The sequence below is a fragment of the Talpa europaea genome (genome assembly GCF_964194135.1).
Source record: "Talpa europaea genome assembly, chromosome: 5".
Lineage (NCBI taxonomy): Eukaryota > Metazoa > Chordata > Mammalia > Eulipotyphla > Talpidae > Talpa > Talpa europaea.
This window is the reverse complement of record NC_140071.1, coordinates 101,777,838-101,805,165: the sequence shown is the minus strand read 5'-3', so window position 1 is coordinate 101,805,165 and position 27,328 is coordinate 101,777,838. Positions and strand designations below refer to the sequence as shown.

Sequence of the window (27,328 nt, the reverse complement as noted above, 5' to 3'; positions counted from 1 at the left end):
ACAAATATTTTACCTCCCACAGAATACTGGAGAGAACATATGTTTTTATTCTTTTTTTTAGGAACATCCAAAGCAAACAACATTTTTCTAAATACAGACAACTTGTTCAGAAATATATAGTCCATGCTCTGGGAAGCAACATGATTTTTTTTAAAAACAATAGATAATAATTCTAGTATTATATTTCATATGTTTCCTATGAGAAAATAAGTAAATCCACATTTTTACAGGGATGTATGTAGGTGTATGTGTGCTAGTCAACCTGACACCAGAATAAAATACCATGGGCTTGGTAGCTTAAACAAAAAAAAAAATAATTTTCTCACATTTCTGGAGTTTGCAAAGTCCAAGTTAGGTTTGTGGCAGAGTCACTGCTTCAAGTCACTGCTCCCTTCCTGGTAGGTGACTGCCTTATCATTATGTCCTCATATGGTAAACTAGAGATAAGGAGAGAGAGAGAGAGAGAGAGAGAGAGAGAGAGAGAGAGAGAGAGAGAGAGAGAGAGAGCACATTCTGCTATCTCCTCCTCTAAGAATACTGACACCATCATGAGGGCCCTACCATCAGGACTTCATTGAAACTCAATTGCATTACATAGTTTCTATCTCCAAATACTGTTCAGTTGGGGTCTAAGGCTTCAGCATAAGAAAGTTTGATGGGATACAAACATTCAATCCATACAGTGTGAAATCTCTGGACCACATAAGGGATTTCTCTGAATCTTCTATGTCAATGAACCATCTCTCAACCTTACTAAGGAAAGGGAGCGTCCAGCAAGTATACTAATGATGGCATAAGACCAGAGACTCCCCTTACTATTTCCCATACTCTGTCCTTGCTATAGAAGCCGGAAAGAGAGGGATATTAAGTAATTCTCATCAGAGAATGTATATGTCATTACAAAGAAATATTTAGATGGTACTTTTCCTGGGCAAGTTAATTTTGTAGGACTTTTAGGAAATGCTCTCAAAGCATGGTTGTTTCTTTGAAGTACTTTATAATCTGCTTGCATATATAGATGGGATCTGTTGTTTTAAGGGTTCAGGCCTAGCCTGACAGGAGCATCCAAACGTATAAGGAGAAATGCTGTTGGTGAACTTAGACTGTTGTGAAATTTCTGTTTGACTAGTATTGATGTCTTTCTTTACCTTGCTGTCCTTGCAGCATTTTAAACCTTTCAAGTTTGGTAGGGAAATTGATTGCTTTTTCTAACTCTGACCCCTCTAACTTTGGTATAGAAGAGAGGGAAGACACACCACCCTAAAAATCAGAGTAAATATTCCTATGATGAAGGAAAAACTGCCTAACAGTTTTAGATAGAGCATGCAATTTGGATAGGCTCACATTAAAGAAAATTGATGGCTTGCTCCACTTGAAAGCAGTAAGTGGAAGGGGTGTCTAAGAGCCTGGGCTTGATGAAAAAAGATAAGAAAGGAAGAGGGGGAGAGACAAAGAAAGGAGGAAGTTGGTTAAGGCTGACATGAGGTGAGTCAGATGGTTTTGACATAAGTCTAAAAGCCTTTTTTTACCCTATTTGATTTCAAGTTCCTTGTTCCAAACTTGTATTAGGGGTTCTTTGAAAAAGTGATTGAAGAGATCCGATATGGGGTTCAGGATAGGGAAGAGATAACATGTATGAGACAGAAGATAAAGCACAAGTAAAGAGAATTCAGCAGCATCAGGAAATCAGAGCCAGAGGTGTCAAGGATATGTGAAAATAGTCCCCCCTTACTCCGAGTTCTTAAAAAGGTAGAGAAGGTGGTGGTGGCAATCCTGGTTGCTTTCCATAGGTGGGATCAGCATTGGGTTATATACACTGAAATCTAAGGGGCAAGATGAGTCCACTGAGCTAGAAAACTTTGGGAACACTCATACTGCTAGAATTCGGGTTGTATCTACTGTATATGGAGTTTCCTTTAATCTCTACAACTTGCAGCCAGACTCATCACTTTTTCCCAAGACCCTAAGTACTGTCCTCAGATCTGTCCCAGGACCTCTCAATCCTTAACAGAGAAAATATAAACATTTCAGTAATGCTCTTTGGTGACAGGAGTATGATGGTTGTGGTGTTCATGATGAATGGGGATAGTTAGTGCATAAATCCTGCCCACGACAATTTGATTTCATCTTATTCATCTTCTGCTTATAAAGATTCTTCTTTGTGTCAGACATTGTGCTAGGAGTCATGAAGATGAGTCCTCGAATAGTCAACTATCTAGGAAGAATTGCGTATGTTTACAAATTGATACAATGTTTATAAATTGATAAATGAGAAATATCTGGGAAAACAATCTAAAAGCTCTTTTAAGTGTCAAAGAGAAAAGGGTTTTCTCTAGGAAGGGCATAACAGAGATACAATCATAGAGAATTATTTGATATAGATCTTAAAAGGTAAATAAGTTTTCACAAGCATTAATGGAGAAGGAGAAGAGAAACTAAAAACAAAAAGAAAAACAACTTTCAACTAACATACCACTCAAACCAACCAACCAACCAACCAACCAACCAACCAGCCAACCAAACACTGATTCCCAGAAAGAATAAGTAGTCCAGTATCATGTGAGGGGAAGGCATTTTCTAGCATCCATATACATAGCTTAACTCCTTTGAGAAGTGTACATCTAAAATTTAACACCAATAACAAAGGTAATTGTGATAATCATTAGGTTACTTTTTTAAAAAGTCTGTTGCCAGACATGTAATACATTATTCTGTCTAGTCACACAAAACAAAAAACTTCAGGAGAAATATAATTTTGATTTTATATTTAAGAAAATTAGGAATATGAGAGATTAATTAGTTGCCTAATGTCATATGGCTAATAATTGGCATGGTCAAGGTTAGAATGTATCTGATACCAAAGTCCAGTTTACCATGCTATGTGGCTTATATGTAGTTTCAAAGATTTATCAAAAAGTCAACAGTGAAAATTAGAGTAATGGAAAAGCATTTGATGTGAACTATGAACTTAGGACAAAACTTTGAGTAAAGACACACATTGATCAAGGATTGTTTGCAGTAAGTAGACAAACTCTGGTTCAAAGCTCCTCTTTATTTTTTGTCTTCAATATTGGTGTTCCTCAAGGTAACTCTGTTCAACATCATCCCTCTCTCATCCATTCACATAGCTGTAATAATCCTCCACAAATTGATGATTTCTGAATCTCACCTCTAGCCCAAATCTTGTTCCAAAGGATAAAAAGTACTATTCAACTACCTACCCACTACTATACTTGGCGATCTTAAAGATACTTCTGCATGCAAATGAGCATATTCTGCTTAGTAATTAAGTAATTAACAAAATAGGCATATACAAGGAGTGTTGGAATAAACTGATCATTGTATCTTAAGGTCAATATGTCCAAACTTGAGCACATATTAAGTAGATCTTTTTGATTTTTCCCACCCATACTACTTCCCATACTACTGTTCTCATACGGGCCCTTTCCTGGACTATATTATTGCAAAACTTCTAATTGGACCATATTATTGCAAAAACTTCTAAGAAATCTTTTTGTAGGCTTCCTTTGTCTAAGGATGAGATATAAACTTGATTTTAAAAGGTTTTGAGATGTCACACTTATCAGCTTGTTGGAAATTCCCTTTACAGAGCAATATACACATAAATCCATATCTCTATGTATACATATATAAATTTTTATTTGTAAAGTTTATTTTGTAACTTTTGCAAAGTTTTAAACTTGTGACATCATAAAGATTTCAGAGTTTAGAAGTTGTGGGATTTGCCAAATGTAACCTCTTGCTTTACCTTAAATTGCTGTTCTTAAGTTAAAACATTCATAATTTATTCAGCAAATGTTATTGAGTGCTGATTAGGGACCAGGCTCTATAATAGGTTTTTGGATATTTTGTTGATGCTTCAATAAACTGTGTATAGTTCACTCCATAAAATGGGTTCAGTTCTTAGTAACTAAAGCCTTTGTTTTTATGTCATTTGAGTAAAGAGCCTATCTAGGGGTAGTAGAATTAATACCCAAGTGAGAAGACAAGACCAGCAATGCCTCTCATTGTGGAGTGAGGAAGAAGACCTGTTCTTTTTAGCTTGCTTCTTTGGAGATAAAACCTACCATGGCCACGTGCAGCAGAAAACAAAAATTACCAAATGATGTGAATTTTATTTAACAAGCATTGAAGAATCTCTAAATGCTATAATAAATCTTTGTATCTTTGAAATCTTTGTATTTCCTACATGTACTAAAATTTATATAAAGTGGTAGAATTTTGTTTAAATGTGCACCCCAGGACTTGCAGTATAATCTATTTTAAAAAAATAATTTCAACTTATTTTTTTTAATTTTACCTTTTAAAATTATATATCACCCTTTCATTGTATAAGTTTTAAAAAGAGAACAAAGGAGAGCAAGAATGGGAAATTCACTTGTAATCCTACCATACAGAGAAACTCAACGTTAATATTTTGTGGTCTATTATTTCTGTCTTTCAGTCTACACAATTTTTTGCCGGGAGGGAAAGAGGAGGTACCAGATCTGACCATTCTGTTTATATTATTTCCCCGTTTTCACTAAGTGATATATTATGAATATATTTCTGTATCAATAAATATTCTTTGACATAATTATTTTGGTGGATGCATATTACTCTATTTTATGAATGTACTGTATTTATTCTAGAATCAGGTGGCATTTGTTTAAGTGCCCTTTACTTAATATTAACATAATCATTTCTAGTTGCCAAATCAACTCCCAGGGTCAGTTTGGCTGACCTTTGCAATTTAACAAAGATACAAAAACATTTTGCAACAAATAAAATTATTATAGGATTTGGTTCATCTCCAGTGTTTGTGATCTAAGTTCTCTATGTTAAGCCAAACACAGTATACTTATACTTAAAAATGGGCTATTGACATACAAATCATGTGAAAAGTATTTTTGAGCTAAACAGCCAAATAATACTAAGGGAACATCTTCTTCAATGAAAGTCTGAGTTAGTAAAACAATATATACAATGCCTGGCATATGATAGATTTGCAATCAATATATTTTTTTGCAATCAATATATTTTTTAATAAATCAATGCATTTAGCATTGTTTTTTCTTTAATGCCCCATTAACTTTTTAATTTGAAAGGAATTAATTATTGTGCAATTTAGGAGAGAATCATTTCTTTGTCATTTGAGAAGACTATGTGTTATATTTGCAAAATGGAATGAATTGCAAGTTTTTTTCCCTTTTCCGCCCACAAAAAGGTCTGTGTCCTTGAACATAAAATGTAAAGAATCCCTGAGATGTTAATTATTGGCAAGTTGTCTCACTTGTAACCTAAGAAAATAATTGATGCACAAAGATTACTAGTTAACAGGATTGCTTAAAAAGGGTATAAAAGAATTTCAGTATGATATTCCGTATTCTATCTCCTACCATTGACATCAACAAAATAGCTACCAACCATGAAGTGGTTGATATCATTTTTTTTAATTTTCCTACTAAATTTTACTGAATCCAGAACAATGCATAGAAATGCATATGGAATAGGTAAGATATTGTTTTTATTTTTTCTCTATCAAAATTCTTAAATTTTCATGCATTCATTTGTCTTGATTTATTGATCATGTTTCCTATACCGTATAGAAGGTAATATTTAATTGGTGAATATCTAAATAAATGACAACCTTTTAACTCTACAAGAGGCTTACAAAAGTATGGTAGAGCTTAATATTATCCATAAATGGTTTAATTGCTCCATGTTGAATTCTTTTTTGTATATTACTAGGTCATAATCCTGGCTCCTTCATAAACAGACTGATAAAATAAGGAATCTCTCTCTCTCTCTCTCTCTATATATATATATATATACACATATATATATACACATATATATATAAATTTTTTTTTTTACTTCAGAAAAAAGTGTCATTATGTGAAGAGGAAACATTTTTCATGATTTTTTTTTCACTTTCCAGCTTCGATATTGGACTCTTCCAAATGTTCTGCAAAGGTGAATTTAGCTGACATGTAAGTTTTGCTTATATAAATGTATTTTAATACACAAAGCAATGATTATTTAATTCTGGTAATTAAAAGAAATTAGATAGCCTTATCCCTTTTTAAAAGTACTAAAGCAAATTGAATAATGTCAAAAAAAAGTTATTAATTGATATCGAGGAGATAGAATTATTAGCTTTTGTCTTTGATGTTAGCCTCTAGATTCCTTGAAACTCCATGGGACAAACCAAATCAGATTGTAAGAATTGAAGATTAGTGTCTCTTAAGTGGTAACCATATATGAGTTCAGTAATTTTTCCTTTCAATTCCAATAGAATAATAGTACTGTATTTTCTGCTCTGAATATTCTTTTAATCCTAGAAGCAAATAATGGAAGGTAAAATATGCTGTTTTCTGTTATTATAGAGGGTGTATTGTACCCTTGGATGCAATCTTTCTTCCCATTCCATGCTTCTGAAGTTGCCAATAAGTCATTTAAAATAATGTATTTCTACTACTACTTCTTGCACACAGAAACTTACTAGGCAATAGATTGGTTCAATCCAAAGCACTGCAGTCTTGAATTAAATCTTGATCATACTGGGAGTAGATACAGGCAGACGTCTAGTGAACAAGTCTTTCCTTAAATTTAATGGAGATATAAAGAACACAGGGAAACTCAATTATGGGTGCATTACAGTGGTGACCACAAAAGGAAGAAGCCCTTTTGTGAGAAATCTTCTTTGACTTTTAACAAATACAGATATATTTATAGCAGATAGAGACAAGAAGAATACTTACATTTTTTTCTGGATGACTAGAACTCATTTCACATAAAATTTTAGCAAATGTCATCCACTAAGGAGGTTATAACATAATAGAAAATAAAACCAAGCAGACAAAAAATAAGTTGAGGAAAGAAACTTTATATAAATTTGTTGCTTAAGCATTCAAATATATTTTTGTTTCAGAGCTACCATAGTTTTTGCTCAGTTTGTTCAAGAAGCCACTTATGAAGAAGTAAGCAAAATGGTGAAAGATGTATTGGCTGTAATTGAGAAACCCACAGGCAGTGATCAGCCCACAGAGTGTCTAGAAAACCAGGTAAGACCTTTTTTAAAAAGCACTGTGATAGTTGACTAAAATTTAGCATGCAGCAGAGAAGATACAGGGATAGCATGAGAAATACATTTTAATATTTGAAGACCTGTTGTATGAAAGTGACATTAGATTAATTCTCAATTGCTGAATAGAGCACAAGGTGAAACAATGATTACCTATTATAGAAAGACAAAACAGTCATGGACATTAAGAGCTAAGGTTCTGAAATAAGAGTTTCTGCATGGCCATGGGCATGTTAATTAACTTCCTTGAGCTTTAGTTTCTGTTGGAGATCCTTAAGGCACGCAGTGCTGAAACAGGGAAAACATCAAGGTCATGGCTAAAAACTGATCAGCTTGGGCCGGAAGATGACCTGTATACAGACCAAGATGTTCTTTCTTATGTCTACAAAGCTATGTCTGGGGGACAAACTAGATTTAAAAAAATAAATAAGTAACCCGATGGAACAAAACCATGGAGGTAAATGTGTGCCTGGACAAGGCCAAAGGCTAAAAAAATACTTCATTGTCTAGTAACTAACCTGAGGGAGTGAGTCACAATAAAAGTGAGTTACACTGGACACTCGGGATGCTTAAACACAAATGAGAAGCCTTGCATCCTGTGACTCCCTCTTAAACTCTACTTTGTATTTATCATTTCTTGGGAATTTCCATGGCTCAAGGCACAATCAGATTCCACACTCAACCCTGTTCACCAGAGCCGGACTCCGGCAAGTTTCCGTCTATAAAATAAGGGATAATAAAAGCTTCCACTTCAAGATTGCCATGGTAATTAATATAAAAATTGTAATAAGGGTTAATTTTTAAAGTATTCAGTGACAGGCATTTTCTAGGGACTTATAGACACATTGGAAATAAAATATTTTATGACATAGAACATAGCACTGATGAATCAGAATGGATGTTCAGTGAGCCAAGAGAACTTAGATGGAACTTATTGGCAGAATAGCTGCTTTGCTTACAAATATTAAATTATTTCATCTTTACAGTAATTGTTAAAGATAGATGCTAATGGTCTAGCCAAGAAAGCTGGAACACAGAGAGGTAGAGTAACTTGGTTAAGGAACTCATAACCGAGATGTAAACCATGTGTCTCCAGGACAAATACCCTTGGAATTAGCTGGTGTATCTTGGTGTACTCAGAACTGTACCCTGACCATGTCCTACATTATAGTGTATAGTACAAATGTGGATAGCACATTTGTAGGGTTGCCTGATTTAGCAAACAAACAACATGATGCTCACTTATGTTTGCATTTCAGGTAAACCATATAAACTTTTTTAATATAAGGATGTCTTAATGTAGAAGTTCAAATAATAATAATTATCATTGTTTTTCCTCAATATTGACAGGAACTTTATAATAAAAGAACTACCCAATGATGGAACAACTTATTCAGAGAATCCTCTGTCATGGTGGGTTCGTAAAGTGGCCAAAAAGATAGGAATAGTGTAGAGGAGATGACCTGTTACAGATTCTAATACTTTGATTTTAAGTATTTTGAATCTGTAATTGATAAAAATCTGAAATTGATAGAAATCCTGGTTTTGCTCTCCATTTTTCATTTGTCCTGATAATCTTCTGAAAATCTGTATAAATTAAACAAAATGCATTCTATGCTGCAACTTTAGTTCCAGTGGGAGGTTCAAAGCAATGTTACATTGGTGATTTATCATTATAAACTTAAAGACTTGATTTTTATATAGGTTATGAACTATATAGTTTATAAACATATTGGTTATGAATCAAATATCTTTTTTTAAAAGATTTATTTATTTATGCATACAAGAGCTAGGGTACAGGCCAGAGATATGGTGGGTGAGAGGATTCACCAGAGACAGAGTGGGGAGCAGAACAGGCAAGTGACTGAAATACACTGTTGAGGGAGCAGCGGGCGAAACAGGAGAGGTCTGCTGCGCCATGTAGGTTGCTCCCTGGCGGGCCGGGGATTGAATTCATGCTGAAGAGCCTGTGGATTTCTTCCAAGTGTGGTGCTTAACCCCTTGTGCCACCAGGGAGGCCCTGAATAAAATATCTTAAGTCCTACTACAGATTTCCAGGATTCTCTAAATATTACCAGTTATAAAAGCTAAACAAAAAGTTTTCTTTTCTCTCTTTTTTTTTAACAAAAAGTTTTCTGAAATAAATGAGACACATGTATTCCTCACAAGTACACTTCAGAATATTAGTGTCATCATCTCGTTTTGTTAAAATTAAGGCAATGACTATTTCAAATTTTATTTAATTAAATATGTATGACTGCTGAAAAGTGATTGATGCTATTTTTTCTATTCCTTAAGTTATTCTGATGTGTATGTGAAAATAATAACCAATTTTCTTCATGAATTCATACATTAAAAATACTTTTATTTAAAAAAAGTATAATATTTGGGCCTCCCCGGTGGTGCAGCGGTTGAGCGCTGGGTTGCGAAGCTGCTTGCAGCCTCTGCAGCACCATTTCGATCCCCGGCTGCCTGGCGAGGGTCCCACATGGCGCGCAGACCTCTCCTGCCGCCCGCTGCTCCCCTCAGCAGTGTACTTTGGTCCTTCTGCCTGTTCTGCTCCCTGCTCTGGCTCTAGTGAATTCTCTCACCCTCCCACACTTCTGACTGTGCCCATTGCTTGTATAAATAAATAAATATATCTTTAAAAAAAAATAAAAAAGTATAATATTTTTTACTGAGGCAACATTAATTTTTACAACATTGTATGTCATTCGGAGAGATAGTTTTATACCTTTTTAGGTGTATGTTGCTATACTATGCCCACCACCAAAGTACCAATATCCAATTTTAGATCAATGTCTTATTATAGGAATTCCCCACAGAATAATTAAGTTTGAAAATGGTTTAAATAAAAAAAAATCTTTTAGAGCATGAGGGCAAATTTTTGATAAAAGGGAAAATAAAATATTTCAAAATGTTTTTTGGTTGAACAGATGAGTGGATTGAGAAGATGCGGTATATATATATATATATATATATATATATATATATATATATACACAGTGGAATACTACTCAGTAATCAAAAAAGATAAACTCATGCCATTCACAGCAACACGGATGGGGCTGCAAGGGCTTAAGCTCAGTGAAATAAGTCAGAAAGAAAAAGAGAAATATTGGATAGTTTCACTTAAAGGAGGAAAATAGAGAAACCTATGTTACAAGGGATAGGGGGAAAAAAGACAAAACTAGCAGTCAAACTATAAATCAGAGATATTCAGCAGACGAGGGGGAGTGAGAGGGATCAAAACAGGAAGGAAGAGCACAAGAGTCGATAGTGATGGTTCACAGGTGTCTTGGTGGTGAGAATTTTATGGGGACAACACCTGAGAGGAGAAATCAAACATTGTACAAAAATGAACAATCATGTAAAAACATATAAATAAAAATGGGAAAATTGTTTTTTGGTGAAACAAAATAAATATTGAATGTTCTTTTTCTTTTTAAAATGATATAAATTTGTCTGGTAGTCATATGCATTATTCAAGGTTGGAAACTAAATCTCCATTTCCAAAAGGCATCAAGGAAAGCAACCTCCTCAGGCTGAAACAAAATATATTGAAAGTTATATGGGGAATTATTTTCTTAATCTTTAGTACTTAGTGAATATCAAAAAATTTTCACATATTTTCCAAAAATTTTAGGTGAAGCTAGTTGTATTTCTTTAAAAATAATTTTTTTTCTTATAGTTACCTGTCTTTCTGGAAGAAATTTGCCATGAGAAGGAAATTCTTGAAAAATATGGACTTGCAGACTGCTGCAGCCAAAGTGAAGAGGAAAGACATAATTGTTTGCTAGCACGCAAAAAGGCTGCCCCAGCATCCATTCCACCCTTCCAAGTTCCAGAACCTGTCACGAGTTGTAAGGCATATGAGAAAAATAGCGAGGCATTCATGAATCGGTAAGGATCCAGCTGAACGGTAAATTAAGACCCCAGATAAAGAGGCATACCTAGCAGAATCCAGTACTTCTGCAAATTATAGATGTACTCTAAAACGTGGAGAAGTAGAAATAGTGTTTGGTGTTACATCTGCTGAGGTCCTGGACTAGAAAATGAGGTGGACAATGTTCATTGTATATTTTGATTGCACAGCACAATAAATTGATGCAGTAAGGCAGGTCCTTGATTAAGGTCATTCCATTCGGGTTCATTTTGTTGCAATGTTAATGAGAAGGATTAAAATGGATTCTTAGCTGGGGCTACTGTCTTTGTGGAATTGGCTCATTCTCTCCTTTTCTGTGTGGGTTTTCTTCAGATAGTAGGTTTCCTTTCATCAGATTGACCGGCATATTTCACTTGTCCTAGTCTGAGTGAGTGTGGGGGGTGTGTGTGTGACCTATGATGGAATGTGTCCTCTCTAGGACTGGTTCTTCAACTTGGACCTCGAGTTTCCAGGATAGGCTGCAGTTTCCAGTGACCCTGAACCAGACTAAGCAGGTTGGAAATTGAATGAATGAGTGAATGAATGAATGAATGAATGAATACAAATCGTTGTTTGACATTAGACATGTTTGCATTCTTTAGAAGTTTGGTCATGTTTCTATGACCACAAATGTGCCATCAGAAATGAACTCTTTTGGTATCAGAAATTAACTCTTTTTGTATCAGTTAGCCTCTGGGAAAATTAGTGTCATTACATACCATTTTACTTAAAGTTGAAATTTGCTCTTGAGAAGGACTTACCAATAGACTACACACCAAATCACCAGCATTTCCTGTAGTCTTTTGAGGTACACCTTGCTTTTTGTCTTCTAATCTTTCAATTTTAGCTTGCCCAAGAATTTACTAAAATCATACAAAATGTCTCCTTCTGGACCAAATTGCCTAGAAAATAGAAATGTTCATAACCCCAAAATGTTTAAGGTTCACAAACATGGCTTACAATTATACTTTTAGAATGTTGTAGAAACTTATGTGTATGGTATAAATGATGAAATTAATGCTTATAAGCACCGTTTGAAGTATCCTTATCAGTTTCCCATTCTTTTTCCTGTTTCTTCCCATTTTGTAGTTGAGGGAATTGAAGCTTAGATGTTAAGACAGTTGACTTAGAGAACACCAGTAATACATTCCCAATATGGGATTTGATTCCAGATTCTCTGTTGGGTTAGCTTATATCTAACTTTTTTTTAAAAGATTATTTATTTATACAAGATCTGGGGTACAGAGGTGAGAGGATTCACCAGAGACAGAGTGGGGAACAGAACAGGCAGACTGACGAAATACATTGCTGAGGGGAGCAGCGGGCGAGACAGGAGAGGTCTGCTGCGCCAGTGGGACCCTTGCTAGCTGGCTGGGATCGAACCCGGCGCTGCAGAGGCTGCGGGCAGCTTCACAGCGTGGCGCTCAACTGCCTGCGCCACCAGGGGAGGTCCTATCTAACTTTCAATCACTTCTTTTTTGCTAAGCCAGAGAAATAGAGTCTTCCTTTAGAACATCTCCACTATGGAAAATGCCAAGGTGGATAACTACATTCTGCACTGAACAGGGCAAAAGAATTTACTTCTCTGTTTTACTTGTGGAGGTCTGTCCTTGTTGCCCCTGAAACATATCTGCATAGGATTATAAAAAAAATGCTTTAATAAGAATCATAGTGAACACTTCTGCCTATTTTGTTTTCATACTAGAACATGTTATATCAGCTATCAGATTTCCCCCCACCTTGGGAATCTTCAGTGAGAAAAATTTTTGGTGACATGTAGGAAAAATACGACTTTTTGAATTTTTAAACTAATTTCAGAGTCCATTTCCAAATAGTAGTGTTCTTATTTGTATGTGTTTTTAATCTTACTGAACTATTTCATTTTACAGCTATATCTATGAGATGGCAAGAAGACACCCCTACCTGTATGCATCTACAATTCTTTCTTTGGCTGTTCACTATGACAAAATAATTCCACCTTGCTGCCAAGCTGAAAACGCAGTTGAATGCTTCCAAACGAAGGTATTATATTTGTGTGGCTATCTGAACCAATACTTTGATCTGGCTATGACTCATATAAAGCAAGTTAAATATTGCGTGTAGAGCTCCATCTTCAGAATATATTTCAGCAGCCTGATACTCTTTGGGCTGTTTTTTAATTCAGTCATTTATTCATTCATTAACCAACAATTATCTTATTAGTCAGGAAGTGAATTTGGTGAGATAAAGAAAGATGTAGAGGTGATAGTATAAATAAAACAGAGAGGAGTAAGAAGTAAAAGAGGGGTAAAAGGAGATGGAATAGGAGGAAAACAGGAAGAGCACAAGGAAAGAGAAAACAAGGAAAGAGATTTATGAAAAACGATTTGCATTTATTATTTCTTTTAGTCCTTAGAATAAATTTGAAGTGTAAGCATTATTGTCATTTAACAACAATTGATTTAGAAAAGTGAATAGCTATCTTAGGCTAAGATGGCTAGAATGATATCCACAATTAATTACTTGCAACAAGAATTTCCTAAGAATTCCCTTCATTTCCACAATGTCAGGTTGAAATACAAACTTAAGTTTTTTGTGACTGTAAAGATATTTGAGAAATTATCAGATTTTAATCTGTTATAAAGCTGTTTAAAAGTACATTTATTCATTATCCCAATTTGAAAAGCTTTAATATTTTGGTTTTAAGGTATGTTTTGTAAATCTGTTGGGCACAAATGCATATAAATGAACTTAAAAGAATGAAGTTCTGCAAAAATGTATTACGTTTTTATGTTTAGCTTTCTGAAAATTATATTATTATTATTATTATTATTATTTTTGGTGGGACCCTCGCTGGCTGCTGGGGAACGAACCTGTGCTGCAGAGGCTGCGGGCAGCCTCACAGCCCAGGGCTCAACCGCTGCGCCACCAGGGGAGGCCCTATTATTATTATTATTTTAAAGATTTATTTATTTATGCATAGAAGAACTGGGGTGTAAGCCAGAGGTGAGGGGAATGAAAGGATTCACCAGAGAGTGGAGAGCAGAACAGGCAGATCTACTGAAATACACTGCTGAGGGGAGCAGCGGGCCAGGTAGGAGAGGTCTGCTGCACCATATGGGCTGCTCCCTGGCCAGCCAGGGGGATTGAACTCATGCTTCAGTGGCTGGTGAAAGGTTGATAGCTCTGTCTTTAACCCCTGCGCCACCAGAGAGGCCCAAATTGTATTATGTTTACTTAGGTAATGTTAGTCTACAACACTATAAGTTAAGGCTCTTGGTTCACACCACAACCATCATCAACATACCCATAATCTTCCACCAGTTCTTTGCATCTCTTCCCCAAACCTCCCCCTCTGGTAACTTCAAATCTGCAGTCAGACATCTAGACTTTGTTTTGTCTTCCACATATTCATTTGTAATTATTAGTAAAGAATTTTAGTAGTTTCATATTTTACCTATATCTAATTACCTATTTCTAATTATTAGAGCCTGAAAAAAAAATACACACTTTCTTGATGCCCTGTTTCTTCCATATCTAGGCCGCATCTATAACAAAAGTATTAAGAGAAAGCAGCTTGGTAAATCAACATATGTGTGCAGTGATAAAAAAATTTGGACCCCAAACCTCTGAAGCCATGTAAGTTTAAGCAATTTCTAGGGAAGAAGGTGACCCTTGCAGAACTTCCGTTTTACAATTTGATTTCTTCTCGTTGTCACTGTTTTAGAGAATGTAGTTTCCTTTGATGTGAGCACATGTCATTAGAATCATGAGGTCATAGGATTGGAAGGAAGTTAACACATCAATCTGCTAGCACTTGTTCCAAACTTAACTAATGTCTAGATGAGACGCTATTTAGAGAAGGTATTTGAGATTTGTATAAATATCTTTAGCAATTCTTTCAGATACTCTTAAGTTCTGGCCTACAATAAAATTATACCTCATCATTAGACCTAGAATCTCTATAAAGATTCTGAATTCTCTACAGAGTAGATTAGTCTTAACTGATGTATTTTTGGCTTAACAAGAAATTACTGATATTAATTCTGCTTCCTAGTTTACTATAAAGTTTGTTACGTCAATTATTGCTTCCTATGAAAATATTCATTTGAGGCAATCATATCGAAAACTATGTCAGGAAAAAAAGTTACCTTTGAAGAACTGGCAAGTATTTTAGCCGATTAGAACAATGAAACTCACTGAAGTTTCTTATCCCGGTTGCTAACTAGCTTAAAGGCAAATTCAGGGTTTTTTCATTGATCTCACACTTACACTTAACATATCCATTTGCCTTCTTTATCCTTGATAGTCTTTATCTATCTAGCTTCTACCTACTAACCTACCATCTACTTATCTATTTATCCATTCATCCGTCCATACATCTAATCTAACTCTGCCTCATTTTCTATCTTTGTTGTTTGGGAGAACTGGAATATTAAAAAACAAACAAACAAACAAAAAACAGTGGGATTATCCTGTCCACCCCCTTCATTTATAGACGTGAGTAACTTGAGGGCAAGAGAGAGATTAAAGCAATTCATCCAAGATCACACTACTGGTCACTAGAACCCAATTTTTCTAAATCCTTGTATATTGTTTTCTTCGTGTCTACTTGTTTACAATGTAGTGATTTCTAATTGTCTGTATCCTGACAAATGACATTTTGAGGACAGATGTAAGAATAAGAATTACCAGTGGTTTAGAACTGCACCGTCCAATATGGAAGCCTCCAGCCACATGCAGCTCCTGATCATTTGCAATGTTGCAGGCACAAATGAGGATCTGTGGTCTAAGTGTAACATATACCCCAGATTCAAAGATAGTATAAAAAGAAGAAAGTATAATATCTCATTCATAGGTTTTATATTGATTGTATAATGAAATGATTTTGTAAGTTGTGTTAAAAACATTGCTAACATGAATTTAACATGTCCCATTTTACTTTTTATTGTGCTTATTAGAGAATTTTAAACTCTATAACTTGTTTTAAATATTTTCCAACTTTTATGATGACTTATTTCTAATATAGGAAGCACCTGAGCTGCTAATCAAAGGGTTTTATGTATATGCATGATTCATCTTTATCAGTAACAACACCACCAGTTGTTCTAGGAAGTAGTGATTTCTCCTAGATATTTCTTAAAATTTATTGAACTATGTAGAAGGAATAATAATTCTTATTTTTTCCCTTTTTGGCCATACTACATGCTTCTCCATGTTTTTGGTCCTGTATCATTGATTTGCAAACATGATCCCTTCCCTTTTTTTCAGAAGTATTTTTTCCCTCCTATGGAAAAAAATGGTTCGTATTCTCTTGGATTTTTCCATTTCTTAATAATTCACCTTTTCAATTATTTCCCACTTAACTCACAACAATAATCCCAAATGTTCAGCATTAAGAATGAACAGCAAAAAGATAGATTCATTGGAATTCACAGGAAAGGTTTTAGAGAAAGAAAATTACTTCCAAACCATTTGGGAGTCAAGGTCACAATTTACAGAGCCATTCCTTAAAGGGTCGGTTTGGAACCAATAAGACTTATAACAGTTTCTCTTTTTTTTTTTCTTTTTCTTTTTGTTTTAAGATTTATTTATTTATGTATACGAGAACTAGGTTGCAGGCCAAAGGTGTGGGGGCTGAGAGGAGTCACCAGAGACAGAGTGGGGAACAGAACAGGTGGACTGGCTGAAATATACTGCTGAGGGGAGCAGCAGGCGAGACAGGGGAGGTCTGCTGCGCCATGTGGGTAGCTCCCTGGCCAGCAGAGGATCAAACTTGTGCTGCAGAGGTTGAAGATAGCTTCACAATGCTGTGTTTAACCCCTTGCACCACCAGGGAGGCCCTCTCTTTTCTTTTTCAAGTAACAAGAACAATTCAGATCTTTCTCTTTGGAGCTACAAATGTACTGATAGTCCAGAAATGTTATTTAATTTTCATAATCCATATTGATCTCTAATTCTTTCACCCTCACCACCAGAGTTACTACCGAACTGAGTCAAAAGTTTCCCAAAGCGAATTTCACAGAAATTCAGAAACTGGTCCTGGATGTGGCTCACATACATGAGGAATGTTGCCGAGGAAACATGCTGGAGTGTATCCAGGATGGGGTAAAAAGCCTTGCTTCCTAAACACATGTCTTTCCATTCTTTTTCTTTTTCTTTCATTCTAAATGGGAAAAGGCTGTCTACTTCAGTGGGTCACAGGGTATGTTAATTAACTGACTGGGTGAAATAACAGACTTCTTGATTAAAAAAATTAAACCATTTTATGTTGATCTTGCTATTCTCTTTTCAGAAGTACACTCCTCTGTGAGACCCAAGCCCATTCATTCACATTTTTAAAGGAGATGGTAGCTCCTCTTGACATCTCCATATAGACTATTGGGAGACAGACTATTTTGAATGTATTTGCCTTTCCATCCATTTGTTTTTTCATTTGACAGATATATTTGAATATTTTCTTTTAAGATTTATTTATTTATTTATATAAGCACTGGGTACAGTCAGAAGCGCTGGAGGGTGAGAGAATTCACCAGAGCCAGAGCGGGGAGCAGAGCAGGCAGAAGGACCGAAGTACACTGCTGAGGGGAGCAGCGGGCGGCAGGAGAGGTCTGCGAGCCATGTGGGGCCCTCCTCTGGTGGCAGAGGAGCAGCCGGGGATTGAACCGGTGCTGCAGAGGCCACAGGCAGCTTCGCAGCCCAGAGCTCAACCGCTGCACCACCGGGGAGGCCCATATTTGAATATTTTCTATGCACTAGATACTTGAGGGACACTTGTTATGGAGGCACAAACTGACTTCAAGTCATTTATATTTTGTTAGAAGAGATAAGACATGTGACCTCCTTAGATTAAGAAGGCATTGCCTTTCATTTACTGTTAGCTCCAAGACTGCCAGCACAATGCTTAGCATAAGTAAAATAACATGTTATATACTCATTTATCTATTATATGAATACTATAAAATATAATAGAAGAAACTATTTTCCAAAGTAAAAAAGTTAGCTATGACAAAAAAAGGTGTGAATAAAGAACTGTAGGTGAATTAAAAACCCAAGGTAAAAAAACAACAACAACAAACAAACCCAAGAGCAAAATCCTTGGGCATATCCTAGCCAGTTACTGTTAAGTAGTGTGGAGTTGGTCTAGTTTGAATCAAATTCTAGGCCTCCTAGATATTGTATGAGATGCTACTCTATTCCCAGGTGACTCCCTGTCTGGTCCATTGTGATAACTCTTCCACTAAGGAAGCTTAGAGTCACTGAAAATCAAGGCTGGAACTTTGTTTCCAGGGGGCTGTTAAATGTGAAGATAAAATGCTCAGTTCAGCCCAGTTCCATGGAAACTTGGTTGCGATATCCTTTAAAGTCAGCAGGACCCAGGCTGTAGGGGACACCTAAGGTGGATGAACAGCAGAGACTGCTGGGGTGAGGACCCCCAAAATAGATTTTCCTACTTTATTTATTTTTTCTTCTGTAAGTACCTACCTGCGTATTAGGGACATTAACAAAAAGTATTTTGTTTTTCTTTGAGGTCAGTTTTCTCAGTCTTTATTGGACAATTTTACTTATATATATAATGATTATTTTCATTAGTATTTCATTTTTTTGTGTGTTCATAACTACCCCTTTTTCTTTAAAGTGGAAAATCAAATTCAGTATAATATGTAAATTGGATTTCAATGGCTGAGTAATGAGATCTAATCGTCCCTGATGAGAATGCACAGAATTTTCAGTCCTATGATAGGGATTTGTAAACTTAATTTTTTCTGGCCACTTAGGTATACTGTCATTTAATTGTGTATAGACTGCCATCTGGAGGTCATGTGGGTTACTGCAGATTAGGTTTGCCGTCCATGTTATGACTTCAACAGCCAGTGTTGTCAGCAGCAAATTTCATTACGAATAGAATGATAAACGTCAGTGTGCATGCCATTTGATTTGAGGAGTACATTTATCTCTTGTTTTTCAAAAATCTTCCTATTAAAATATAATAATAGGTTTTCGCAGACAGCTCTGAAGAGAGAAAATTGAACCAATAGGGTTAGATAGAAGGGACTCAGGAAAGGTAAAGTAGGAAGAAAACAGTAAAATGGGAGGTAAGGTAAATGACTTCTTTCTACTTCAGTCTATTCTTCCTTTTTTTTCCTTCTTCCCTCCCTCCCTTTTTCCCTTCCTTCTTAGAACTATCCCTGAGGTCCTGAATTATAGAATAAACCTTAAAGACTTATACTTTATTTTTCCAATTACAGGAAAGAATTATGTCCTACATATGTTCTCAACAAGCTTTTCTGTCAAGCAAAATAGCAGAATGCTGCAAATTGCCCATATTTGAACTTGGGCTCTGTGTAATGCGTGTAGAAAATGATGAAAAACCTGAAGGCTTATCTCCAAATCTAAGTAGGTTTTTAGGAGATAGACATTTCAGCCAATTTACTTCAAGGGAAAAAGCGATATCCATGGCAAGGTAACACTCTCTAAATTTATGTTCACACATAAGTAATGACTATCATGTGACCCCACTGTTGAAATGGGGAGTGATGGATATGGTTTTTGAGCTAAAGTGTTAAAACAAATAACCAAATTATTGGAATGAGATCTATCTTATTCTTATGATATTCTAACACTGCTGTTATTAATGGTGTGACTTAGGAGTTTGTATTTTAGTTTGAATAAATTATCTAGAGTCAGAAGCATTGTCATTTCTTTATGAATCACTCATATGAAGGCCATCATTGGACTTTCAAATAAGATGTGGATATTTTTGTAATAAGGGCTCCTGATTAAGAATGCTCTTTTCCACTGTATACGTCTCCTAAATGCAGAACTCATTAGTTGAAGCTAGAGAGAAGAGCTTTTATTGGAATAGTTTATTTGCTATTTATTTAATAGGCTTTATTTTTGTAAGGAAGTCAAAACATGTTGAGAGACACTTCAGGAAAGTAGTTTGGTTGTAATATAATTGATAGGACATGCTCTCATTCCATTTGCCTTTAAGGGAAGCAAGGATTCAAGTTAATACATGTATCTTTATTGTATCGTATGTCTATAGTCACTATTAAAGGAGGGATTTGTGCAGCTTTTAGGATATTATACTTAATGATCTCCAAGGTTCTTTCTAAATTTAAGAGTCAGTTTCTAATGTAGTAATGAAAAAATGGCCCAATTTTCTTTTTAATATTCCCTGAGGATATTACTCTATTGTTGCATTAAGATTAGACATTCACACATTGTTTGCACTGCTAGATAACATTATGCAAACAAGAACAAAGTTCAGCTTTAAAAAACACATATTGATAATTTATTAGTGGTAGAACTAAATGCAGCCAATTTTTATAACTTGGCAATAGAATTAATAAATTGAAGAATTGTCTTTAAATTTATACATCCCCACTCACCCAAAGCTCTTGCTTGCTTAATAGAAGCAGTTCTTCATTTGAAAAGGTTCCTTGCAGTAGAAGTTTCCTCAGTCAAGACTTACCTTCCCCCAGACATGTGTGGTTTCCTTCATCCAGGTTTCCGTTTTGAAATAGCCACTCAGAGACTTTCTTGACCGCACACTCTAAATTAGGGGTCACCTTTCCTCTCTCACCTTTCTTCTTTCTCTGCAATGACTTACCACTGCCTGAAATTAGATGACCCATTTCTTTTTTGTCTCCTTATAATGTATGCTTTTGCAAAGTCAGGTATTACATTCTATCTATACATTATGGAATCGTAAAGAAATGTTTGCATAGAGTAGGCACCAGAAAAATATTTGTAAAAGAATGTATATAAAGTCCATAATGGAAAAAGCAAAGTGAAGGCTACAAAAGAATGCAAAACACCGTGTTAGAACAATTTGAGTGATTATGATTTGTGTTAATAGTTTTGCCATTCATATAGTTTAAATCCTATTTTGTTTCTAGGTTTATTTCCTTGAATTTTAAAGTCTGAATCCCATATTACACAGGAATAATTTGTTAATTCCAATAACATGATATTTTTATACATATTTCAGATTTACTTATGAATATTCAAGAAGGCATATTGAGCTTGCTGTCTCAGTAGTTCTAAGAGCTGTTGATGGATACAAGGAGTTTTTAGAGAAGTGTTCCCAGTCTGAAAATCCTCTTGAATGCCAGGATAAAGGGGTAAATTGCTCCATTTTTTAGGGGTAATTTGACAAACTGAATGATAATCTTCAAAATGTGGTTTGCTTGAAAGCATGTAGCTATTAACTGGTAATAATTTTTATCTATTAACCTGTTATCTACATATTAAGTAGTTATTAATTGGTAGTGACCAACGAATGGCTTTACATATATTAGAAATAAAAATGTTAAGTGAAAGTTCTATTCATTTTGGAACAGCTCCAGAAAGGCAAGAATTTTGTATAGATAGAGCTATAATCCTTTATCCAAAGATTGAATCCTGCCATCAAATAATTTTGTGATTCACAAAGTTTTAAGCTTAATCTCCCCAAAGTCCATTTGCTTTACTCTCACAATTCACATTTACCATGCTTAATATTAGAAAAAATTCTAAAGTTGTTTTCTCTAAGATTGGTATCATAATAGAATAAAATATAATTAGTCAATTTTTATATGTGAAGTTAAATATCTGGAAAGAGAACAACATATGTAATAATGTTTGTATTTTCAGGAAGAAGAAGTAGAGAAATATATCCAGGAGAGCCACGCATTGGCAAAGCGAAGCTGTGCTCTGTTCCAGAAATTAGGAGAATATTACTTGCAAAATGCGTATGTTCTTAAAAATACTGTTTTTAATGATTTAAAATTGTTAACTCCTGAAAGAAATATGAATTTAGTCACCCATCTTTACTTTAATTTCAGTTGCTATTTCAACTTGGAAGTCAGTATAATTTAATCATCCAATTTCCCCCAAAGGAAGGTCAGTTTTCCCAAAGCCCCTCTTTTTTAAGCATCAATATTCATAGCTTTAGTAGTAATAGCAAATGCTATTATCATCATGATACCTTTAACAGGTGATGATTAAACAAACCATGGTAAATCCCCTCTCTCAGGGAGAACAAGAATGGCCTGTGAAGTCTGATCTATGCTACTGGTTTGGTTTACCCGTACCAGGCTGATTTTTGCAAAAAAGATATCCATTCTGTCATGGCCTGTTGTAGATAAAACCGCAAAAAATAAAAAATAAAAAAATATATATATATCAAAATGAATGAGCAAAATAAACAAAATTAAATGCCCAGAATTCGTTTCCCATTGTGATAGTTGGGGTGACAAGAGTATAGGATGTGGTTGTTACAGAGAGTGCATCTCAAACATTGATCCAAATACCATGTGGATCAAACAAGTGAGCTGACTTCATATCTTCTCACATCAAAAGCGGGTCTTTGAGAACGCGTAGGAAGTCTGAAAACTTGTAAGTGACTCAGCAAGATTTGGTGGAAAATGCTTTCAGATTTCTCGTTGCTTACGCCAAGAAAGCCCCTCAACTGACCTCACCTGAGCTGATGGCCTACACCAAGAAGATGACGAATGCTGCAGCCACCTGTTGCCAGCTCAGTGGGGACAAGCGCTTGGCCTGTGGTGAGGGAGCGGTGAGTGTTTGGCTTACTCCCACCTGGTTTCTACCCCACTAGACTGGAAATAACCTCATAATTTCTATTTAAGGGAAATGGTAAAACTCAATGTGGAGGTGGCTTTACTAGACTTCTTCCAGCCATTGGTTGCAGTTGAAGGGAGCAAGTGTTCTTAGCTCTAAATGGTTGGCATGTGGTCAGGCTTCCTGACCTTCTAGAATGGCTGTCTGAACCAGCTTTATGTACAGGAGAGACAGAATAACCAATATGCCATTCAATTCATGATTTTTTTTTTTGGTCTACTAAATATTTTAATGTTAAAAAGAGAAAATTTTCACTTTGTAGATTAAAATTAGTCATTTTGTTTTTACCTATATTTCTATTTTGCTTTTGGTAGTACAATCGTTTTATTATGATTGGGGACAGATTGTTTGTGTTGACAGCGTATAGGGTAGAGAAGAAAGCAAGTCTCCCTCCCACCATCACTACCTCAGATATCAGCTGAAAATATAGGTGTGCTTCTGACTGACTAGCTATAGATCAGAACATCGCACAGCCCTATCCTCTTTTATGATGAAGTTGCTAAAATGACTCACAGAATTCAAACATTTCACTTACTTGATTATTAATCATTGTTGATTGATTTTCAACATTGCTTCTTCTGGAGTTCAGGGGGTGAAACTGAAAATCTTATCAATTAGGAAATTCCAAGATTTTTAGGAGCCTGTGCCAGAAACAAGTAGGAAGAGCAAATATATATTATTATAAATTGCACTATTATACCTTTGTGAAACAGGTGATCTACATAACTCATTCAACACTAATCTGATACAAAGTAGGCACACAAAAGGTATTGATCTTACTGAAAATTACTAGAAAGTGCTTAAGAATTACCTTGGAAGAGTGGAAAGTAGGACAATTCTAAACTAGGAAAGCCATATAGACACACAATGGCTCAATTTCTTTTTAATTAGGACTATATGTTAGCTATATGGATGTAAGCATGCATGTTTGTGCAATTCTTTCATTCAGACAGTGCTTCTATGAATCCCTAAAGTAAGATAGAAAGCTCAACTTTATATATGTGGGAAATGTAAATCATGTATTGATTTCCTAAGTTAAGGTAGACACTTTTGCCATCATCTGCCTCCTCCTTTGAAGTGTTTGTAATTGGAAGCATGCTTCAAAGAGCTGACATAAATGGCTGAAGGGACTGTGATCAACATCACCAATGAAACATCTTATTAAGAACTGTGACTTATCCCAAATAAATGATAAACAAGAATCTTTCATATGGCAGCATATCATCCTACACAGACAGAAAATTTTCCAGTGATACTAATTTAAAATGCCAAACATTAAAAATTATTGCAACAATTTCTGCACACCTGATTCTATTTATGGCTAATATTCAGTCTCGTTGTTTTCTTCTTTCTTATGCTCCTAACTAGGCTGACATCATCATTGGACAGTTATGCCTCCGGCATGAAGAGAATCCTGTGAACTCTGGTGTTGCCCGGTGCTGCGTTTCTTCATATGCCAACAGGAGGCCATGCTTCAGCAGCTTGGTGGTGGATGAAACATATGTGCCTCCACCATTCTCTGCAGACAAGTTCATCTTCCACAAGGATCTGTGCCAAGCCCAGGGTATAGCACTGCAAACGATGAAGCAACAGTAAGAAATTGTTATTTACTAACATGAGAAATACTGACAACATCAAATAACAAATGAGACTTCTACCTCACACAACACTCAGGTTATTACCTACCCCAAGGCACTTAAGTTGCCTTTCAAGTTAGTTTGTCTCAGTGTTTTCACAGCATCATTCTAGGTCTAGAAAGATTCACCAGGGCAGACCATTTCCTGTTTGTAAAAATAGTTTCCATTGCAGCTATTGTTGTGATGCATTTTGGGGTTGAGGGGAAGTGGACAATCTATTTTGGAGAATGAGGGAATGTCTTTGCAATAAGCGTGAGTACTTTCATTCTAAAGTAAATAGTTTTTCAAATGTTTTCCTCTTTGTGGAGAGGATAATTGTAATATTTGATTCAACCATGAAGTGTGGGGTTAAGACATGGAATACACATTTCAATTTAATATAGGTGGTGATTGTAATGCCAGTCAGTGGAATTCATGTGCTCCAAGTTACCATGCATGTTGATACTCGCTTTGTAAGCAGTCTTTCTTCTGCTTGGATAACCTATTCTTCCCTTTTTTCTCTGTCATAATCCAAGGCATGTTTCAAGGTACATTAAGAATGTCACCTCTTCTGGCAAGCCTTTCCTATTCCCCTGATTAACATTTATCCAACTGAAAAGTATTTCCAATGTGAAAGTATTGCGAAATGAGTAGTGCAGGCAATTAATATGGCCAGTGCTGAGGTAAAGGTGAAATAATTGTGGAGGGCAGGGATTTGAAAATGTGAGTCTATGAATGTAGCTAAGATATATTTTATTTTTTATAAATTTATTTATATTTTTAATTGAAGTAATATTAAGATCACCCCCATCAGGTGTCACCACCATAGTGCACCAACCACTGAATTATTCATGGTCTACCACCATAGTCCATTGTTCTTTCTTCCCTCTTTGTGCATAAGACATGCTTTAAAAAAGAAAACTGGAAAGCAAGTAAAAAAGGAAGTGAGTAAGAAAAGCACTGTATTTCATTATAGATAAATGTGGTGAAACTAGGAAATAATGTTTCATCTATAATCTGCACAAGTCCAGACCAGTGGAAATTTTGGCCTGTTCTGGCCTCAGTTTTTCTGACGAAAACATTCCACAAGGTGTAAATCTGGTGATGAGTTAATGGCCTGAAGGTTTAGGGTGGGAGTTGCTAGGTTCTGAAAATTGTCTACAAGGAAGGCTTTAGATAAATACCATTGCGTAACAGACTTCTCTTGTTCTTTGTTTTGTTTTAAATCATAGGTTTCTCATTAACCTTGTGAAGCAAAAGCCACAAATAACAGAAGAACAACTTGAAGTCATCATTGCTGATTTCTCTGCCCTACTGGAAAAGTGCTGTCAGAGCGAAGGGCAGGAAGTCTGCTTTGCAGAAGAGGTATGTGCAGCTCATTTTCACACTCCAAATACTTGGTATGCAATTTTTCTATAATGGATAATGTAAAGAAAACCTCATAAATCTGTAACTTCAAAATAATACTAGAGATATTTAAATTTCACTTAGAAATAGATTGGTGGAAAGAATAAGCATGATTTTTTCACTAAGTATTAGGAGAAAATATATTAAAACATGTTAAGAGATTTAGTAATTTTGATTTATTTCCCAGTAGTGGAAACTATATATTGAAACATAGTCAATTGATAACATAGTTAGTTTCTAGCCTAAAATTGATCAATCAAGCTAAATGGATTAGAGTTTTAATAGCAAATTAATTGTGCTAACAAGATATTGCAGGACTATTTATAGCACGTTTCTTAACTCATTTTGAAGTGCGATTTTGCATATCAACAAAGTAGAAATTAGGAATTATCTTAATCTATTCAACTTTTTTTTTTAAAAAAAGATTTGTTTATGCATACAAGAACAGGGGTACAGGCCAGAGGTGTGAGCGGGGGTGGGGGGATGATGAGAGGATTCACCAGAACACTGCTGAGGGGAGGAGTGGGCAAGACAGGAGAGGTCTGCTGCGCCATGTGGGTAGCTCCCTGGCTGGCAGGGGATTGAACTCTGCTCAGTGGCTGTGGATAGCTTCATAGGTTGCGTCTTAACCCCTTGCGCCACCTGGGAGGCCCTTATTCAACAATTTTAACAGGATTTATAGTTGGTTACGTTTTGTAAACCTGTGGTTTGTATTGCTAAATATATTTGCATATAGCATCATTTTATTTTAAAAAGGTATTCTAGCACTCAGCCTTTTGCCAATATATCTATCTCAGAATGTAAAAGTTTGGGTGTTTTGTTAGATGAACTCCCAAGAGATAATATTTAGAAATTCTGAGTTTTCCAAACTTTATAATCTAAATGAGTGTGCTTGAGTGTGTGCACTTATCTGTATATGTCTGTGTTTTTGGTAGGAGGAAGTGGGACACAGGTAACCAAATCAGATTTTAAAAACTAATAAAATAGATTTGATATAAACCACTGCTGATAAATTTGATATAGAAAGATCAATGTTCTCTGATTTAAGAATACATTCATTTAGATGTAGAGAACATTGACAAATAGTAGCAGAAATTCTCTAGAAACCTTTTGACTTCTATTACTGATTTGTAGAGAAAGGAGAAAGGCAGGGTAAAGATTAGTACAGATCTACAAAATACAAAATCTATTGTTGCTATGCATGGATTTTTTTCCCCCTTGGCTTCCACTGTCCCAGTTTGTTTGCTTAAGAGATGTGTGCCTTCATTTGAACTTGGTTAATCTATAAACCTGTGACTTTACCCTTCCACACTGTAGAGCTAACTGTACAACTGGTATAGACATCCTTTTCTTTATCTGATGATACACTTATTTGATCTTAATTTGCAGGGTCCAAAGCTGATTTCTAAAACTCGTGCCGCTCTGCAAGTTTAAATTACTTCAGGTAACAGAAAATTCAGACAAAGCTGAATATAATAATGTTGACTCTCACCAAATATTGATATATAGTGAAATTGCATCCTAAAAGCTACCATTATAAACATTTCTTAGCCATAAAATGCAATTCAGTAAAAGATTTATTTTGAAAATGCCAAAACTTTGTTATCCTAGCAGTATTAAAGTAATGACTTAACTGACTCAAAATTCTTTTGGTTTACTTCAAGGCTTCAGAGAATGTCATCAGAT

The 27,328-nt window shown here is 35.4% G+C and overlaps 1 protein-coding gene across 1 annotated transcript; it reads left to right on the top strand.

Moving 5' to 3' along the window:
- Nucleotides 1-5,428: 5,428 nt before the first annotated feature.
- Nucleotides 5,429-27,076, top strand: AFP (alpha fetoprotein; the record flags this gene model as incomplete). The annotated part of the gene is made up of 14 exons (XM_084234243.1): nucleotides 5,429-5,513; nucleotides 5,942-5,993; nucleotides 6,935-7,067; nucleotides 10,779-10,990; nucleotides 12,902-13,034; nucleotides 14,533-14,630; nucleotides 16,970-17,099; nucleotides 19,241-19,455; nucleotides 20,989-21,121; nucleotides 21,633-21,730; nucleotides 22,416-22,554; nucleotides 23,988-24,211; nucleotides 25,468-25,600; nucleotides 27,032-27,076. 14 exons carry the CDS (start codon nucleotides 5,429-5,431, stop codon nucleotides 27,074-27,076), a joined length of 1,830 nt encoding a protein of 609 aa, XP_084090369.1.
- Nucleotides 27,077-27,328: the final 252 nt, after the last annotated feature.